We start from the raw sequence: 20,066 nt of genomic DNA, 5'->3' as shown, positions 1-20,066 counted from the left end.
TTCTCTCTCCTTCTCCCTCTGCCCTTCCCTCAACTTGTGCATAGGTGCGCACACTCTCAATCAGCCAATTAATGAAATATTAAAAAAAAAAAGCAGAGGGACAGAGAGATGCGGGTTTAAACAAATGTAGTTTATAGCCATTATGTGTATCAGTTGAGGCTGTTGCAGAAAGCAGAAACCATTCCAGATATTTTAAGCAGAAAGGGGTTTAATACATGGAATTTGATGTTTTCAAATTCACTGGGACTTAGAGTTTCCAGGTAATGGTGGGCTAGGTTACTTGAATAAGATCCTCTGCTGAAAATAATGAAGGATGCTAAGTTACAAACCAGCAAACTCAAGGCCAGTTCCTGGATGAATACCTATAACTAGAAAGTTAAGGATAATGTCTGAGTAACTAAGGGCATTTGCTGTGTCCAAACTCATATTAAGCTTTCCTATTAAGCTGGGGGTACCGATAGCTATACCCTCTGGTTAAGGGCAGTATATTTGGTTTCTGAATGTGACAGGCTTCGGAAAGTCTTGGTACTTGAGATTCCCAAGATTCTTAGGGAAGAAGCCAGAACCTGGAGTGTATGAGTAACCTGCCCAGGGCCACCCATGGGGACTGTTCTGCCCCTTCCTGTCTTGTGGGCTCTGTGGGTGTTTTGATGGTGCTCTTCACAGTGAATGTATGAGGGTCTCCAGACCCACGTTCAGAACCACCTTTCTCCCTACAAGCACATTCTGACTCTAGGCCCTTTTTCGTTCAGGCCTGTTCTTCCTTGGATGGTGCTGAGCTGGGTTCATTCATCTCTGTAATGGCCTGTCTCTCAGTGTGGGGCCCGCACAGATTTGGGCTCAGTGGGTAACTGGTATCCTCTGCCAAGTGGGGGTGTGGCTACTGGAGGAGCAGCTTGTACACAGCAGCCAGTGTCCTGTGGTTTCAAGCAGGCCCATCAGAGTATGAAATAGAATCCTTAGCACCAAATATTAGCCCTTATTTCAGACCTAAACGTCAGTTGGTGTTTTCCCTGAAATGTCTCCCAGGGACCATTTTGTAACCATGATCCCAGAGATTTCCTCTGTTATGGAGGCTGTTGATTTCTTTATCTAGGGCAGGTTCTGATAGGAACAAGATTGCCAGGCTGCTGAGCTGTGGCTAAGGTGTTAGATGTCAAGATGAAACTATCAGGTAAGATTTCAGTAGCTCCTTGGGGGTCTGGGGCAAGGGACAGGGGCACTGGTGACTGAGAGGATTGGCAGCAGATTGGTACCTTCCCTCAGTCCCCAAGAGCTATCTCAGCTCTGAGGCTGAGGAGCTTGTCTTTTTTTTTCTCCTCTTTGTCACTTCCTACAGAGCTCTGTGAGCCTGGAGACATTCAGTTGATGGAGCTTAAAGTTAAAATGTTCAGGTCCCATGGTCATTGGTTCATATATCTTAAGCAGTATTTATTAAAAGTGCCTGTGGGCTTGAGAGCCCATAAAATCCACTTCCTCTGTAAGAAGAAATTGATAGAAAATAAAAAGAGCTAGGTGTGTGTTCCTCACTCTTGTCATCTGCCATTTCCTTATAATACTTCCTTCTTCTGGCCCTGACATGAGGCCAGAATACTCTGATGCTTTCTACCGCGCTTTGTGCCAAGACTTCCTTTCTCATCTGGAAAAGCCAGATGAGGCTAATGCTGGCATGCAGGGCCCTGGGGGGTGTTCTTGGTAACTGTGTTGCATGCACACGCCCAGGTGTGTGTGTGTGTGTGTGTGTGTGTGTGTGTGTGTGTGTGTATGTGGTATGATATATATATGACATAAAATGTGTCATTTTAACCATTTTTAAGTGTACAATTAAGTGGTATTACATTCACAGTCTTATGCAATCATTACCACTATCTATTTTCCAAAACTTTTTCATCACCCCAAACAGAAACTCTGTACCCATTAAGCAATAATTCCCTATTTCCCTCTCCTCCCAGCCCCTAGTAACCTTTCTGTTTCTATGAATTTGCCTGTTCTAGATATTTCGTATTAATGGAATCATACAATATTGTCTTTTTATGTCTTGTTCATTTCACTTAGCATAATGTTTTCAAGGTTTATGTTGTGATCTGTGCCAGAACCATTCCTTTTTATGGCTGTATGTATGTGCCACATTTTGTTTATCTGTTCATCTGTTGATGGACACTTGGGTTTTTTCCCCATCCGTTGGCTATTGTTAATAATGGTGCATAGAGGGGCGCCTCGGTGGTGCAGTCGTTAAGCGTCTGCCTTCGGCTCAGGGCGTGATCCAGGCGTACTGGGATCGAGCCCCACATCGGGCTCCTCCACTGGGAGCCTGCTTCTTCCTCTCCCACTCCCCCTGCTTGTGTTCCCTTTCTCGCTGGCTGTCTCTGTCTGTCTAATAAATAAATAAATCTTTAAAAAAAAATAATGGTGCATAGAAGCTAACATTGGCATAGAACTTTTGTTTGAGTCCCTCTTTTTCTTTTTTTTAAGATTTGTTTGCTTATTTTAGGGAGTGCACAAGCTGGGTAGGGGCAGAGGGAGAGGGGGAGGGAGAGGGAGAGAGGCAGACGCCCTGCTGAGCGCTGAGCACAGAGCATGGAGTTCCACACAGGGCTCCATCTCACCATCCTAAGATCATGACCTGAGCTGAAATCGAGAGTCAGTTGCTTAACCCACTGAGCCACTCAGGTGCCCCTCGAGTCCCTTTTTATATATTTTGATATTAAACCCTTATCAGATATATGATTTGCAAATATTTTCTCCCATTCTCTAGGCTATCTTTTTACTTTTTTTTTTTTTTTAAAGATTTTTTTTTTTTAAATTTATTTATTCGACAGAGATAGAGACAGCCAGCGAGAGAGGGAACACAAGCAGGGGGAGTGGGAGAGGAAGAAGCAGGCTCATAGCGGAGGAGCCTGATGTGGGGCTCGATCCCATAACACCAGGATCACGCCCTGAGCCGAAGGCAGACGCTTAACTGCTGTGCCACCCAGGCGCCCCTATCTTTTTACTTTCTTGATAATGTTTTTTGATGTGCAAAAGTTTTAATTTTTTTTAAATGAAAAAAAAATTTAGGGGTGCCTGGGTGGCTCAGTCGGTTAAGCAGCTGCCTTTGGCTTGGGTCATGATCCCGGGGTCCTGGGATCTAGACCCGCATCAGGCTCCCTGCTCAGTGAGGCATCTGCTTTTCCCTCTCCCTCAGTGCTCTCTCTCTCAAATAAAATCTTAAAAAAAAAATTTTTTTTAAATAGGCTCCACGCCTAATGTGGGGCTTGAACTCACAACCCCGAGATCAAGAGTTGTGTGCTGTACCGACTGAACCATCCTGGCACCCTAAAATTTTAATTTTGATGAAATCCAGTTTATTTAACTTTTTCTTTTGTTGCTTATGTTTTTGGTGTCTCATCTAAGAATCCATTGCCAAATCCAAGGTCATGAAGCTTTTCCCTGTTTTCTTCTAAGAATTTTATAGTTTTGGCTCTTATATTTAGATTGCTGATCCATTTTTTGTTAATTTTTATATGTAGTATGAAGGAGGGGTTCGACTTCATTCATCCACGTGTAGAAGTCCAGTTGTCCCAGCAACAGTTGTGTTTTTTTCTCCAGAGAATGGGGGAGGGGCAGAGGGAGAGAGAATCCCAAGTAGGCTCCCAGCCCAATGTGGAGCCCGAGGTGGGGCTCCATCCCACAACCCTGAGATCATCACTTGAGCCGAAATCAAGAGTCAGACGCTTATCAGACGCTTATCAGACGCTTAACCGACTGAGCCACCCAGGCGCCCCCTAGCACCAGTTGTTGAAGAGACGATTCTTTCCCTATTGAATGGACTCAGCACCCTTGGTGAAAGTAATTTGGCAATAGATATGGGTTTTGGTGTCTGAACTTTAAATTCTATTACATTTGTCTACTTGTCTACCTTATGCCAGTACCACAGTGTTTTGATTAGCTGTAGTATTCTAGTAAGTTCTAAAATCAGGAAATGTGAATCCTTTAACTTTGTTCTTCCTTTTTCAAGATTGTTTTAGCTACTTGAGGCCCCTTGCATATCCACATGATTTTGAGGATTGACTTTTCCATTTCTGCAAAAAACACTGCGGAATTTTGGTAGGGATTGCATTGACTTTTTGGGTCAATTTGGAGAATATTCACAATACTCTCTGTCTTAACAATATTAAGTCTTCTAGTCCATGAGCATAAGATGTCTTTCCATTTATTTGTGTCTTCTTTAATTTAATTTCTTCTAGCAGTGTTTTATAGTTTTTAGTGTAGGAGTCTTTTGCTTCCTTGGCTAAATTTATTCCTAAGTATTTTGCTTGTTTGATGCTATATTATAAATGGAATTATTTTTTAATTTCCTTTTTAGATTGTTCAGTGTTAGTGTATAGAAATACAACTGCTTTGTGTGTATTGATCTTATATCCTGCAACTTTGCTGAATTCAGTTTTTAGCTCTAATGAGCTTTCTGTATACTGTTGGGGATTTTTTATAAGATCATGTCATCTGCAAATAGAGATAGTTTTACTTATCCTTTTCTTATTTGAATGCCTTTTATTTCTTTTTCTTGACTAATTGCTCTAGCTAGGACTTCCAGTGTACAGTGCTGAATAGCAGTGGTGAAAGGTGGGGATACTTGTTTTATTCTAATCTTAGGGGAAAAGCTTTTAGACTCTCACCATTGGGTTTTCATAAATACCCTTTATCTTGTTGAGAAAGTTCTCTTTTATTCCTACTTTTCTGAGTGCTTGTATCATGAAGGAGTGTTGGATTTTGTTTTTTTTTCTGCATCAATTGATATGATTATATGAATGTGTTTTTCCTTAGTTCTATTAATGTGGATTATTATATTGGTTGATTTTCTTAATGTTGAATCACCCACCCTTGCCTTCATGGGATAAATCCCACTTGGTCATGGTGTGTAATCCTTTTAATACATTGTTGGATTTGGTTTGCTACAATGTTGTTGAGGATTTTTGCATCTGTAAAGTATATTGGTTTGTAATTTCCTTTTCTTTTGATGTCTTTTTGGTGGCTTTTTGATTTCTGTTTCAGGGTCTACCCCATCTTGGGCTTGCATATGGTACAGCACATTTGTAACAGTACCCAGACATTATTCTGCCAAGAATTGAAGTCTTTAGGTCAAAGCAGGGAAGGATCTTAGAAGCCCTGTAGTCCAACCCTCTCCCCTTCTGATAGGGAACTTGAGATGTGGGGTGAAATCTGAGACCCACAGTCCTGAATTAGGCTGGAGTGTCTAAGACCAGGCTTCAAGAGTCTGGGATGTTGTCTCTGGAGCCCTGCTGCAAAGTGTTCCTGTCACTTTCAAACTCTTAGGTACTTCTCTTCAGGAGGCAGGAAGGGAGGGTTAGACTTGTTGCCGAAGAGGTTCCCTGTGTAGTGTAGAGTGCTCCAGGCTCTCTCTCAGGACTGGATGGGTGATAACAGCAAAGTGTGGTCTCCTGGCCCCATGCCTTGTTGTATGTCTCTGGAGGGTGTGAGACTCCAGAGGTGTGGTTTCTAAAGTCCTGTCCTCTGTTCACCACCAGACCTGTCTGGGTCATGGAAGAATCTCTAGTCAGTTGGAGCCGTGCCGAGCCAGTGTCACTGTGCTGAGCAGGAAGGAGGGTTTCCTGGGTGTGTGCTCTGGGTTGCACTTGAGACTCACCTGGTACTATGTGAGCCAGAGCCCCGGCTCTTTTACTGAGCAGGGATTTTGACAATTTCCTCCTGTTTCTGAAAGTGTGCTCTTCCCATGCAGCCTCTGCCCTCCTGTCAAGACTTAGGAAAGTGGGTGTACTGAGGAGCTGACCATGAAAACCAGGTCCCCCACTGTGTCCCTCTGGCACTGAAATGTTGTCCTGGGACAATCCAGGGACAGTCTGATGGGTGAGAGCCAACAACCTCCTCAGTATATGGCCATCAACTGGCTCTGGAAAATGATTTTTCTGTGACTATCAAAGTAATTGTAGAAAATCTGGAAAACCAAAGAGAAAAGAAGAATCCAAGCTGACTGTGCTCACATCTCCACGTGATTGCAGGGTTTCAGCAGACTGTTGCTTTTGTGGGAGAGTCAGCAGAGGCGGGTGGAGGGCAGCATGGGTCCCAGAAACCACCAGTCCATTTTCAAGTAGGTCATTTTCCAGGCCCCAGGTTACCCCCACTGCCTGCAGTGTATGGTGACAGCTTCAAGGGGGACCTGGCTGTGTGGTCAGCTGAGGGTCTTGCTATAGCTGCTGCTTATCCTCTGTCCTGCTCTCCCACTCGGCCTGAGCTGTGCTTGCTTGCTGCCCTCTTCTCCCTGGAGCCCCACAGAGAGATGGAGTTGCTCTTCTAGCTCTAGCTTGTGTTGTGGTTTTGGCAGTGAAGTAGAAACTAAGAAGTTAGAGGCTAACTCATGGTCTCATTGCCATGAAGAACTCATCATCTGTTGTCTCTCTACACTTACTGGCTGTCTCACCTCTCTGACAAATGATGTTCTCCATTTTGCTGCCATATGGAAGAGAGGAGTATATCAGATGGGTTTACCCTACTTTCAGTCATGTTGTGGGGTAATAACTTTGCCCCCAAGCTCCTCAGATATATCCTGCTGCTTGAAAAGAAAGCCCTAGTGGAGATGCTAAATATAGGGGAGCTAAGCTCTGTCTATTCCAGTTATCTGTTTAGGGAGTGAGAACCCCTGTTGCCTCCCTCCCAGGTGACCAAGGTAGCTTGTATCTGTTAGTGTTTTAGCATTGTCTGACACGTTACCAAGAAGGAAGCAAATGTTTACCTCTTTTTTCCTTGGCAATCCCCAGTAAACAGGCCTTTGTTTTTAGAAGTCCCAAGATCCAGTCCTTCAAAAATGGCCTATTTTACCTGATTCCAGTGGTAGAAAAGCCTCTAGTGCATGAACCAAAGCACAGTGGAGTTGTGCTGGGCCCACCAGCAGCCCTCCTGACACCACGTCCAGGATCCTGTTCAGTGGCTACCCTGAAGGCTCTCTGGACTGATGGCGATAGCTGAGGAACAGTTTCTGACAAGCTGATTTGGGCATACGGTGAACTCAGTGGCAGGGGTGAGATTTGATTCTGGCCTTGTCTGGTACATTTGCTCTGGTGCAGGTATGTTTTTTCTTCGGCTGTTTGCACACAGTGTAAATGCTAGGGTCGGAGGAGAGCTGGAGAAAGGTTACTACTGACAGGCCAACCACTTGGGCTCCAAAGTTTGCAAGTGGATCTCAGAGAATTGCCCTTTCTATGGTGACTGGTTGTGCTGGGCTGTGTCCGGGACAGCTCCTCCCCCTTGCATAAGTTCACTGTGTTCTAAAGAGGACTTGGCTCAGGGGCACCTGTCTGGCTCAGTCAGTAGAGCACGTGACTCTCGACCTCGGGGTTGTAAGTTCGAGCCCCACATTGGGTGGAGAGATTACTTAAAGACAGAACCTTAAAGCTTAAAAAAAAAAGAAAAGCACTTCTCTCTCTCTGTGCCTTGCCATCCCTACTGCTTCTGTCCTTGTCCAGCGCTGTCATCTTCCACTGGGATAATTTGGGTAGCCTCTAGTTTTGCCTCTTCAGTCGGTTTTACAAATATCAGTGGGTTTGATCAGCTGCACCCTTCTCTAAATCCTTTCTGCAGCTTCCTATTACCTTCCAAGAAGTTCAAACTCCTTAAGCTCGCATGCAGGCTGTGCATGAATAGCCAGTTTCCTGTGCCAGCTTTGGCTCTTTTTAGGTCTGCCCAAGCTGTGACCCAGCCACTCTAATTTCTCACGGTTCCTTGACTATGGGGCTGCGTTCTTGCCACTCCGCCTCAGCACATTCTGTTGCTTCTGCATGGAATGTGCTCCTTTTTTCCCCCCTCACTGCTTACCAGGTTTTGGCTCAGCCTTCACTTCCTTTGGGAATCCCCGAGTTAGTGCACCCTCAGTCTTTGGCTTGCCCCTGACTTGCCACTGGAACCTGTCAGAGCGCAGGGACTGAATTCAGGCCCCTACCCTTGTGTCCCCAGCACCGTATTGGGCACAGAAGATCTTTATGGAGTAGGTGAATGATCTCAAGGGCCTCTATAAAAAGAAACTTATCACATCTGTTTTTACTGAATTACTCAACTTTAGCAAGGACTCAGCAGCACCTAACAACCCGTTCATTTTCAAATACCACCAGAGATCCACAGAGGAGAGGTAGTGTCATTGCTGCTTAGATGCAGAGATACTTCTGTATGTGTCCAGGAGAACATATGTGGGTTTGGGATTTTCATTATGCTCTTTCCTTATTGTTTTACCTCATTTTTGTCAGCCTATCAGAGAGCTGGGACCACATGAGTCTGAGACCTGGCAAAGCACTACACATGTCCTTTGTTGGTGATTGAGAGGAAACCTCAGGCCTCCTTAGATTTTTCATGAGTGGATGGAGAAATAGATTTCCCCTATGCCTGTAATGTCACTAGTGGTCATTTAATCTCACTGCTGAAGTCCAGTGTCTGCAAGAGGGGAGAATAGCACTGGGGGTGTTGTGGCTGAGTTCAGAGCTCACTTAACCTATCAGGTAGCTCTGTTATGATTTCATACCAGCTAGAAGTTTAGGTTCCCTTGAACTGTGGCTGGGAAAGACCCTGTGACTTTGGCAATAAAGTTCACCAGACCATGAGTGGATGAACGCTAGGGGTTTGTAATGTTCATTATGTGCCCAGCACTGCTGTGGCTCTGTGATTTTCCTTTGAGGGCTGGGGGCTCCTTCCTATAACTCCTGCATCCTGAGGTAGACAATAGGCCTTGAATCAGTTCTGTTCATTGTGGCAGAGGACATAGGGTTTGAGCCTGTAAACTTAGGCTCCATCTCCTGTGTTTGGATAATTTGGGGGATTGGTCTTTGGGGGATATCAGAACTGAATAAACACATATCCACATGCTAGGTTTTTGGCCAGAGATGATACCTCTGAAAGAAAGTGAAGGTATTGTCTCCCTGGATCCTAAATCCCCAAGCTTGAAGAGAGGAAGAGATTTTATGTAATAACAAATATAGCTGATGATAGTGAACTTGAACCTTTTTTGGGGAGGAGGGGCAGTTGCATTGATATGTATTCATTTATTTATTGTGGTAAAACATACATAACATAAAATTTAGCATTTGAATCATTCTTAAGTGTACAGTTCAGTGGCATTAAGTGCATTCACATTGTTGTGCAACCATCACCACCGTCCATCTCCAGAACTTTTTTCATCTTCCCAAACTGAAACTGTCTCCATTAAACAGTAACTCCTGATTCTCCCCCTAGGCCCTGGCAAACACCATTTTACTTTCTGTCTTTATGAATTTGACTACCCTAGATACCTTGTATAAGTGGAATCAAACCAAATTTGTCTTTTTTTTTTTTTTTAAGATTTTATTTATTTGGGCAGAGAGAGAGAGCACAAGCAGAGAGATCAGCAGGCAGAGGGAAAGGGAGAAGTAGGCCTCCTGCTGAGCAGGGAACCCCGATGCAGGGCTCCATTGCAGGACCTTGGGATCATGACCTGAGCCCAAGGCAGACGCTTAACCAACTGAGCCACCCAGGAGCCCCTTAACTTTTTTTCTTTTTTCTTTTTTTTAATATAGAGAAAGAGAGTGAGTGTGAGCACGACCAGGATGAGGGGCTGACAGACTTCCCTGAGTGGGGACCCCCATGCTGGGCTCCATCCCAGGACTCTGAGATCATGACCTGAGCTGCAGTCAGATACTTTTTTCCCCCTAAGATTTTTTTTTTTTTTTTAAGATTTTATTTATTTATTCGACAGAGATAGAGACAGCCAGCGAGAGAGGGAACACAGGCAGGGGGAGTGGGAGAGGAAGAAGCAGGCTCATAGCGGAGGAGCCTGATGTGGGGCTCGATCCCATAACGCCAGGATCACGCCCTGAGCCAAAGGCAGATGCTCAACCACTGTGCCACCCAGGCGCCCCTTTTCCCCCTAAGATTTTAGTTATTTATTTGAGAGAGAGAATGAGAGAGAGAGCACGAGAGGGGGGAGGGTCAGCGGAAGAAGCAGATTCCCTGCTGAGCAGGGAGCTCGATGTGGGGCTTGATCCTGGGATTCCAGGATCATGACCTGAGCCGAAGGCAGTCCCTTAACCAACTGAGCTGCCCAGGTGCCCTGAAGTCAGACACTTAACCAACTGAGTCACCCAGGTGTCCCCAAAATTTGTCTTTTTGTGACTGACTTGTTTCTCTTAGTGTAATTTCTTCAGGGTTCATCCGTGTTGTAGTATATGTCAGAATTTCCTTCCTTTTTTTTTTTTTTAAGTTGTATTTATTTAAGTAATCTTTACACCCAACATGGGGTTGAACTCACTACCCCAAGAGTTGCATGCTGTTCCAACTGAACTAGCCAGCCGCCCCATAATTTCTTCCTTTTTAAGGCTGAGTAATATTCCATTGTGTATATATCACATTCTCTTTATCCACTCATCCATTCAGCAATAGACACCTGGATTGGTTTGCTTTCACCTTCTGGCTGTTGTGAATACTGCTGCTATGAATATGAATGTGCAAATATCTGTTCAGGTCCCTGTTTTCAATTCTTTTGGGTATATACCCGGAAGTGGAATTGCTGGATCATATGTAATTCTTTGTTAAAAATTAGGCATTTTAATGGGGCTCCTGGGTAGCGCAGTTGTTAGGTGGCTGCCTTCGGCTCAGGGTGTGATCCCGGCATTCTGGGATCGAGCCCCACATCAGGCTCCTCCGCTGGAAGCCTGCCTCTTCCTCTCCCACTCCCCCTGCTTGTGTTCCCTCTCTCGCTGGCTGTCTCTCTGTCAAATAAATCAACAAAATCTTTAAAAAAAAAAATAGGCATTTTAAAAGCATAGTGTAATTTTTAAAAGATTTTATTTATTTATTTGAGAGAGTGAGAGAGCGAGTACATGAACGGGGGGGAGGGGCAGAGGGAGAGGGAGAGAGAGAATCTCAGACAGACTCCATGATGAGCATGGAGCCTATTGCAGGGCTTGATTCATGACCCCAAGATCATGACCTGAGTGGAAATCAAGAGTGGGGTGCTTAACCGCCTGAGCCACCCAGGCACCCCAACATAATTTTAACTTTTTTTTTTTTTAAGATTTTATTTATTTATTTGACAGAGACACAGCGAGAGAGGGAACACAAGCAGGGGGAATGGGAGAGAGAGAAGCAGGCTTCTCGCTGTGCAGGGAGCCTGACACAGCGCTTGATCCCAGGACCCTAGGATTATGACCTGAGCTGAAGGCAAAGCTCAATGACTGAGCCACCCAGGCGCCCCTAGTTTTAACTTTTTAAACTTAGAATTACCGTATTATTAACTGCCATACTCATTTCCACAGCTGCTGTACCATCAATGCACAAGGGTTCTGATCTTCATATCCTCACCAGCACTTGTTATTTTCTGTTTTTTTTTTTGTTTGGCCTAAAGGGTATGAAGTTGTATCTGATTGTGGTTTTGAGCTACATTTCCTTAGTGATAGTGATGCTGAACATCTTTTAATATGCTTATTAGCCATTTGTCTCTTCTTTGGAGAAATAACTGTTCAAGTACTTGCCCATTTTTAATAGGTTTTCTGTTTGGTTTGGTTTTTTGTTGAGTTGTAAGAGTTCTTTGAATATCCTGGATATTAAACCCTTATCACATATATGCTTTGCAAATATTTTTTTCCTATACCGTGGGTTGCTTTTCGCTGTGTTGATGGTGTCCTTTGAGATAGAAAAGTTTAAAATTTTGATGTAGCTTACTTTTTTCTTTTGTTGCCTGTGCTTTGGGTGTAATATCCAAGAAATCATTGCCATTTCCAATGTAAACCTTTTCTTCTATGTTTTCTTCTAAGAGTTTTACAGTTTTAGGTCTTTGTTTATTTGATCTGTTTTAAGTTAATTTTGCATATGGTGTATGGTAAGGGCCCAACTTCATTCTCCTGCATGTGGACATCCATTTGTCCCAGCACCATTTGTTGAAAAGACTATCATTTTCCAATTGAATGGTCTTAGCATCTTTGTCAAAATCAGTTGACCAGATATGGGGGGGTATATTTCTGTGCTCTCTGTTGTGCTACTATAGTCTATATGTCTGTCTCTATGCCAGTACCAACACTGTTTTGATTATCACAGCTTTGTGGTAAGTTTTGAAATCAGGAAGTGTGAGTCCTCCAACTTTTTTTTGTCTTTTTCAAGATTGTTTTGGCTATTCATTGTCCCTTGAGATTCCATATGGATAGCATTAAATCTGTGTATTGCACTGGGTAGTATTGGCATCATTACAATACTAAGCTTTCCAATTGTAAACACAGATGTCTTTCCATTTATTTGTGTCTTCTTTAGTTTCTTTCAGCAACATTTTAGAGTTTTTAGTGTACGAGTCTTTTGTCACCTTGGTCAAGTTTATTCCTAAATATTTTATTCCTTTTTTTTTTTTTAAAAGATTTATTTATCTATTTTAGAGAGGGGGTGGGGAGTGGCCAAGGGAGAGAGAATCTCAAGCTGACTGATCACAGAACCCGATGCAGCACTACATCTTATTATCCTGAGATCACAACCTGAGCTAAAACCAAGAGTTGGATGTCTAACTGACTGAGCCACCCAGGCACCCTGGTATTTTATTTTATTTTTTTAAAAGATTTTATTTATTTATTTGAGAGAGACAGAGTGCATGAGCACATCAGCGAGGGGGGTCAGAGGGAGAGAGAGAAGCCGACTGACTCCCCACCAAGCAGGGAGCCTGACATGCGGCTCGATCCCAGGACCCCAGGATCATGACCTGAGCTGAAGGCAGATGCTTAACTGATTGAGTCACCCAGGCACCCCCCAGTATTTTATTCTTTATAATGCTGTTATAAATGGAATTATTTTAATTTCCTTTTTTCATTGTTCAGTGTTAGTGTATAGAAAAACAACTGCTTTTCAGGTGTTGATTTTGTATTCCTTCAACTTTGCTGAATTTGTTTATTCTAATAGCACTTTTGTGGAATCTTTAGGGTTTTCTACATATAAGATCATGTCATCTGTGGACAGAGATGGTTTTACCTATTCTTTTCCAATTTGGGTGCCTTTTATTTTTCTGGTTTAATTGCTTTGGCTAGAACTTTTCTTTTAAGATTTTATTTATTTATTTGATAGAGAGAGGGAGAGCACAAGTAGGCAGAGTGGCAGGCAGAGGGAGAGGGAGAAGCAGGCTCCCTGCTGAGCAGGGAGCTTGATGTGGGGCTTGATCCCAGGACCCTAGGATCATGACCTGAACTGAAGGCAGCCACTTAACCGACTGAGCCACCCAAGAGTCCCTGGCTAGAACTTCTAATACTCTGTTGAATAGAGTAGTAAACACAGGCACCTTTGTCTTATTCCTTTTTTTTTTTTTTTTAAGATTTTGTTTATTTGATAGAGACAGCCAGTGAGAGAGGGAACACAAGCAGGGGGAGTGGGAGAGGAAGAAGCAGGCTCCCAGTGGAGGAGCCTGATGTGGGGCTCGATCCCAGAACTCCAGGATCACGCCCTGAGCCAAAGGCAGATGCTTAACGACTGAGCCACCCAGGCGCCCCGATGTCTTATTCCTGATCTTAGGAAAAGTTTTTCAGTCTTTCACCATTGGGTATGATGTTAGCTGTGGGCTTATCATAATATGGCTTTTATTATGTTGAGACAGTGTTTTTTATTCCTACTTTGTTGAGTATGACTTAGATGTAACTTAACATACCATATAATTCCCCCACTTCAAAGTGTACAATCCAGTGCTTTTTAAGTGTATTCATGGGGTCCTTGTAGCTTTTTTACCCTCTGCTTATCTCAGACTGGTTGGATAATAGTTTTCAAGTGCATGAAGATTTGCTGGAAGGGAGGAAGGTGTGTGTTTTTGTAATTTTAGAACATCATACTTTTGGAAAAAGTTGGGACTCATTTCTTTTGAACACTGACTCAACTCCAACTTCATATGAATATGCAACTTAGGTTCCTTTGGGGTTGCTCCCTGTGTCATTGACACCTGCAGGTGTCATGGCACCCAAGTTTGGGATTGGATCTCCTCTGGGTACTCTACCCTTAGCTCATCCACTTGGGTTCACAACTTGACCCTAGGATTTATGTAAAGACTCCCAGGCCATCCACTGGTAAACACTGTCCCACTATGGGGCAGAGAGTTTATAAGAATGTGTTGAGGGCTAGCTGCTGGAGGTAGAAAAGGCTTCCCCAGTGCAGAAGCTAAGCAACTTGTGTTTGAGTGCATGTGCCTTAGTAGTTCCTCATTCCCATGAAAATTTATGGAATTAGACCCCTGTTGCTGATGGCCAAGTTCCTTGAGCTTCCCTATTTTCATTAACCTTAAGTGGTTAAGGGTCATCCAGGAAACATGCGCTCTAAACACAAACCCTCATCTTAGTGTCAGGAAACCGCCAGGGATGAGATCACATGTGGTATGGGGCAGAGACTCAGGCCCCTCCAAACAGGGCAGGATGAGTGGGCTGACATCCAAGTCAGGGAAACCCCTGGCTGTGTTGTACATGATTATGTTGATTGATGACTGCAGAGCAGTTGAGATTGTTTGCTGCTTGGTCAGCTGAGGCATTAAGAGAATGGAGACCAGCTTTTGGCAGCCTCTACCATGTGAAGTAAGGAAGCTGATTATTTGGGCTGCTGTTTTTCTGGTAAAAAGTACACGTTTTAATCTAATGGGAATCCTGCCAGCAGGCTTACACTCCTTCTGCCCCTGATGCTTCTTCAAGGTCCATTTTTGGCAGGAGGTCTCAGGCAGTTTGAGGGTCTCAGTCCTTTGAGCCTTCCAAGTCCCTCTTTGAAGTGCTATTCCTTTCCCTTCTCTCCTCTTTCCCCTAACTCCTGCAGGCCAAGTTGTCAGGGTCATGTGTTGGTCACTGTCTTCCTGGTTCCTGCCAGCATTATGGCGTAGCTGGTTTCAGAGGAAGATGTGTGGGTCAGAGCCTTCCTTCCCTGCCTGATTTGGATGGTAGAGGCTGCTCCCCCCAAAACACAGTAGCACAGCCAGCTAGAGAAGGGCAAAGGGGCATTTACTGTAGATGAAGGACTTGGAGAGGCAGGAGCACCATGTGTGGGAACTCAGGTAGTGTTAGGAAGCATGTACATAGCTGCATGGAGCACGTCGGGGGGGGGGGGGAAAGAAAGAAGTAATCCAAGATGGGGAAACGTATGTGGAAGTGTTCCTTGTAGAATCATTTACAACAGGGAATAATTGGAATGTAAATATGTAGCCACTTGGAAATGGTCAAAAGAAGGCAATCCTATGTAATTGCTTTAAAAAACATTTTTGTGTGGAGGTGCCTGGGTGGCTCATTCGGTTAAGCGTGTCTGCCTTCAGCTCAGGTGATGATCCCAGGGTCCAGGGATCAAGTCCTGTATCTGGCTCCCTGCTCTGCTGGGAGTCGGCTTCTCCCTCTCCCTCTCCCCCTCCCCCGGTTGTGCTCTCTCTTTCTTGTCAAGTAAATAAATAAAAGCTTTAAAAAAATTTTTTAAATGTGTATGGTAAAATATACGTACCATAAAATTGACCATTTTCTTTCTTTTTTTTTTTTTTTAAGATTTTATTTATTTATTTGACAGAGAGAGAGAGACAGCCAGCAAGAGAGGGAACACAAGCAGGGGGAGTGGGAGAGGAAGAAGCAGGCTCCCAGGTGAGGAGCCTGATGTGGGTCTCAATCCCAGGACTCTGGGATCACGCCCTGAGCCGAAGGCAGACGCCTAACGACTGAGCCACCCAGGCGCCCCAAAATTGACCATTTTCACCATCTTGAAGTATAAGTTCAGTGGCCTTAAGTATATTTAATTGTTATACAACCATAAAGTTATACCGCAGCTCTCTTGGTTGGTGTTTTTAGTATTCTGAGCTTTCAACTACCTTTTGGCACTCATAGGTGGTTAGTATCAGGCATCATGTGTGGGTTTCTCCTGTTTTACTCTTAGAAGGTGATGACCTATTTCTCTCATTTCAGTTCTTGGGGAAATACCTCACTATTTCTTTGCATACTACAAACAGACTAAAAACCCTGTTCATTTCCTTTTCTGGCCTGCATGCTTATGAATGCCACTGAGACATCTTTGACAGAGTTGCGCAGCATGGGCCCCACTTTGCTGTGGATGGCTTAGTCGTTTAGGTACCTGGGTGGGAGGAGTAGGGCAGAGAGTCTTAGGGTCCTAAAGACACCCTGCCTCAACACTGGATGATCAGGGAGGCCAGTGGTGAATGTATGGGGCAAGGGTAATGAGTTTGGAGATACTCGGAGAAGCCCTGTGTGAGGGGTCTTGATAATTCTGTGCAGATCTAGCCTGTCTGTACTTTTTCCACTTGGTCCTTGCTGAAGAGTGGCTTGTCCCTTTGGCCTTGATCTTGAGTTGTTCTGCCAAGCACTACCTAGGATTCAACTACATACTTCAGGCACTTCTTGAGGATAGATTCCGCTGCCTTAGCTGGAGCCAGAAACCAAGGGACTGGAAGCAGTGATTTCAGGAAACTTTCATCTGAAACTGAAGTTCCTGGTTACAGACACTACCTCTTGTTTCTCCAGCTACTTAAGGCTTTGAGATGATTTTCATTAGAAAATCAAAATGTGAAGGCTCTCCAAGAATCACTAGTGTGTTAAGAATCTCTATATTCATTTCTTTTCCTGTTTTCCTTTTCCCAAGAAATATTTTAGAAAGGAGGTGCATAATCATTTGCTAACCACAATTTTTTTGTGTGTGATTTCTTGAAGGTACATGGGAATAGGACTCTCAGCTCAAGGCGTCAACATGAACAGACTTCCTGGTGAGTCACTGGTTAAGAGAATATTTGTTCTGCTCTTCTGATCCATTCTATGACAAGAATCATGGCGGCAGCCAAGAGGCTGGAGAGAATTTTGCTGACTACCTTACCTAAAGCCAGGACATTGGGTGGAAGATCTTAAAATGTGGCCTTGGCTGGGATGGCATGGGCTTCCATTCCAAAAAAATTAATTGGAATGTGAACTGTTTGCAGTCAAAACCAACCCAAGTTTGCTCCTGGTGGGGATATGCCTTAGTAGCCCTTACTCCCATTGGCCTTTGATCAGCCTGGGACTCTGGCATATATTGAGCAGAAGGCTGCTGCCAACTCTTGCTTCTTTGTTACTTGACCATTATTAATAATCAGAATCTTTAAGTGGCCTCCCACTTGGAACATGGTTGAGGCAATTTTTTAATAAATAGGAGGTGTGCAAGACTTGGGTTGGCAGTCAGCAACCTCAGATTTGTGAAATGCTCTGGGCCCTGCAGATCGTCCTCTGCTACTACCCAGGCACCCTTTCAGCCGCTTTCTGCCCAGTGCCTCATGCCCAGTCTTGGGCTGTGTACAGTTGAAGGGATAAAAACCTCCAGGAGAAGCTGATGGGTTCCAGAAGATGGTCCTAAGTCCCTTTGTTCCTTCAATGGCCTAAGTGACATCGTGCAAGCTGCCCTGGCACTGTCATGAAGGCAGGCAACGTCCCTGTGTTTTTGCCCTGGCTCCTCTACTTTTTGTGCTTCAGACCCGTAACAGGCTTTTTCCAAAGGGAGAGCAGCACTTAAACGTTGCATCTTTTCCATCTATGCTTAATATCAGTCACAGATTTTTTTTTTCCTAATTGACTAATTTCAAGTACTTGAAATCTAGACTTGCTCAGGGTTCAACTAATTGTCAGGAGTCTGAAATTTTTCGGCTTTGGTCTGACTGAAAACTGGCTTTTAGTTATTAATCAGGATGTGTGTGGCTTGTTTGGCCTCTTTGTGTAGCATGTGGCTGTGATCTTTTTTTTTTTTTTTAAGATTTTATTTATTTATTCATTTATTTATTTATTTGAGAGAGAGAGAATATGCCCACAAGCAGGGAGAAGGGACAGAGGGGGAAGAAGAGGGACAAAGGGCTCGATTTCAAAACCCTGAGATCATGACCTGACCTGAAATCAAGAGTCGGCAACTTAACGAACTGAGCCACCCGGGTGCCCCTTAATCTTTTTCTTACTCCAAATGTGCTCTTGGAAATTTTGCACAGCTTTGGTGGCAGGGAAAAGAGACTTATTATATAGAAGTAACTAGTATAATCTGTTATTAACTGTTGCTTCAAGCAACCCTGAACATTGGTTAAATGAATTTTTGTTAATCCACAGAAAAGAATACTATGCAGCCATTAAGAGAATGAGGAGGTTTTTTAGGTACTGATTTGGAGTTATCTCTAGAATGTATTGTTACATAGAAAATATAAGGCATAGAACAGTGTATATAATACGCTACCAAATGTGCAAAAATGTAAAAGGCAAAATGAGCATATCTGTACCTGCTTGTACGCACATTGAATATTTTTGGAAAACTACAGAAAAACTTGTAGTATCAGCTATTTCTTGGGAAAGGACAGGGTGGCTAGGAATAGGACTAGGAAGGAAATCTTTCAAAGTTTTCACATTTTCTTTCTTGTGAATATATTACTTGTTTAAAAAGTATAAATCGATTTAAAACAAAATAAACAAAAGCAAATGTCTTTGTATCAAGGAGTCCTCCTCACATCTGTCTTTCAGGTGGATTTGGAAATAGCCTTTTACCATGTGCTAGGCTTGGTATTCTAAGTTCCACATGCTCATCCTTCTTTAGTAAGAACCGTTTTTTGCATGGCTCATTTGGTTTGAGATCCGTGGAGTGGAGCAGATGAGGTGGGAGGGGGAGGTTCAAGGTCTACCTGGGCTGACCTGAATCTCTTTGAGATGGAGCCATGTGGAACTGGCCAGATCTGTTTGCCTCCTTCATAAGATGGGGTTTTTGACCCCTTTTGGGCCAGTTGGAGGCCAGCTACTGGTCATGTGCTTTGATGTTGTGAATGTAACATTGTAGGGAAGTCCATTTAGGGTCCTTGTGCAGTCAGACCCTGTCCAGGCCCAGGGTGTGGGCCCATAGGAGATGGGGCTCGGAGACAGTGGATGAGGTAACGTATCAGGAGAGTTGGCATCTTTTTATTTTTACATCCTGAGTGGTACGTCTCTTGTTTGGCAGGAGAAAGGGACCTCTGTGGGTATTATGCCTGTTTTCATTTCACTCTGCCTGCCAGCTCTGAGGGCTTTCCTTCCTGCCATATCTGATAATCTCCCTGATTATTCTTTAAGGTAGAAAGTAGGAATCAGATTGCAGCTGGATAGGGATTCTCCCTAGGAAGGTTGGATGCCTCTGGCTTTCCCAGGATACGGGGCTGGGCTGAATGTCTGGGAAGACCTAGCACAGGACAGATGTAGGGGTCAAGGGGAGCCATTCCTCTTAGGAATGATGATGGGCCTGTTACTGTTCATCCTACATCCCAATGCTAGATTTGGAAGATCAGAATCTTCCCCTTTGGCACTTTCCATTTCCTGGGGTTGCTTTTTTTGGTGTGTGTGTGTGTGTGTGTGTGTGTGTGTGTGTGTGTGTGTGTGTGTGTGTGTTTTGGGGGGTGTTAATGAGCATACATCCTCCAAAACTGAAAGTATCATTCATAAACAGTTGGACCTAAAGCTACTAGCACGTATTCCACTGGGGACATGAGATGGAAGATGACAGCAGCTAAAGCCTTCCTGGCTGTTGCTTCTGATTTCCAAGAGACCCTTGGTTGTGATGAAGGCTATTGGGACTGTTTGATATAGGGTTGGTGGGAGGTGAGTGATGATGGTCTAGGCTGGGTCTAGAATTTGAGACTTTGGTGTTAACTTCAGATGAGGTGTTTGAGCGTTGATGTATCTTCTTGATACTGTTGTGTTTGATGGAGAGTGGTGGTTGGGGTGGTTACTATGGCTTCACAGGGTGTTTCAACCTGGTGTTGAGAGACATACAGGAGCTTGCCAGGTGGGTCTGGGTAGTGGTGTAGTAAGGCCGGTGAGTAGATCTATAAGTTGTCTAGTTTGATGGGATAGCTTCCTGGGGACAGTCAGGATGACCCAGTTGAAGGAAGAGTCTTATGTTCCATGTCAAGGGTGCTGGCCTTATTTATTTAAGCAGTGAATTGCAGGAGTGTTTTGAACATAGGCAAAATGTGATCAGATTTGCTAATAAGTAAATAGTTCAAGAGTGAACTAGTGTAGAGGAGGCCTTCCAGAGGGGTGGAGGCTAAGCTGGGCTGCCTGGGCAGTAAGAATTGTAAGAGCTTA

At 44.0% G+C, this 20,066-nt stretch overlaps 1 protein-coding gene across 1 annotated transcript in view; it reads left to right on the top strand.

Moving 5' to 3' along the window:
- The window catches only part of RANBP10 (RAN binding protein 10), a 66,369-nt gene that overhangs the window by 8,365 nt on the left and 37,938 nt on the right, over window positions 1–20,066 (top strand). The window contains exon 3 of the mRNA XM_045814878.2: window positions 16,665–16,717. Within this exon, the coding sequence (XP_045670834.2) occupies window positions 16,665–16,717 (53 nt within the window). The remainder of the gene's footprint in view (window positions 1–16,664; window positions 16,718–20,066) is intronic.

The sequence above is a fragment of the Ursus americanus genome, chromosome 21, assembly GCF_024610735.1.
Source record: "Ursus americanus isolate L20-20 chromosome 21, mUrsAme1.1.p, whole genome shotgun sequence".
Lineage (NCBI taxonomy): Eukaryota > Metazoa > Chordata > Mammalia > Carnivora > Ursidae > Ursus > Ursus americanus.
This window is presented reverse-complemented; position numbering and strand designations above follow the sequence as displayed.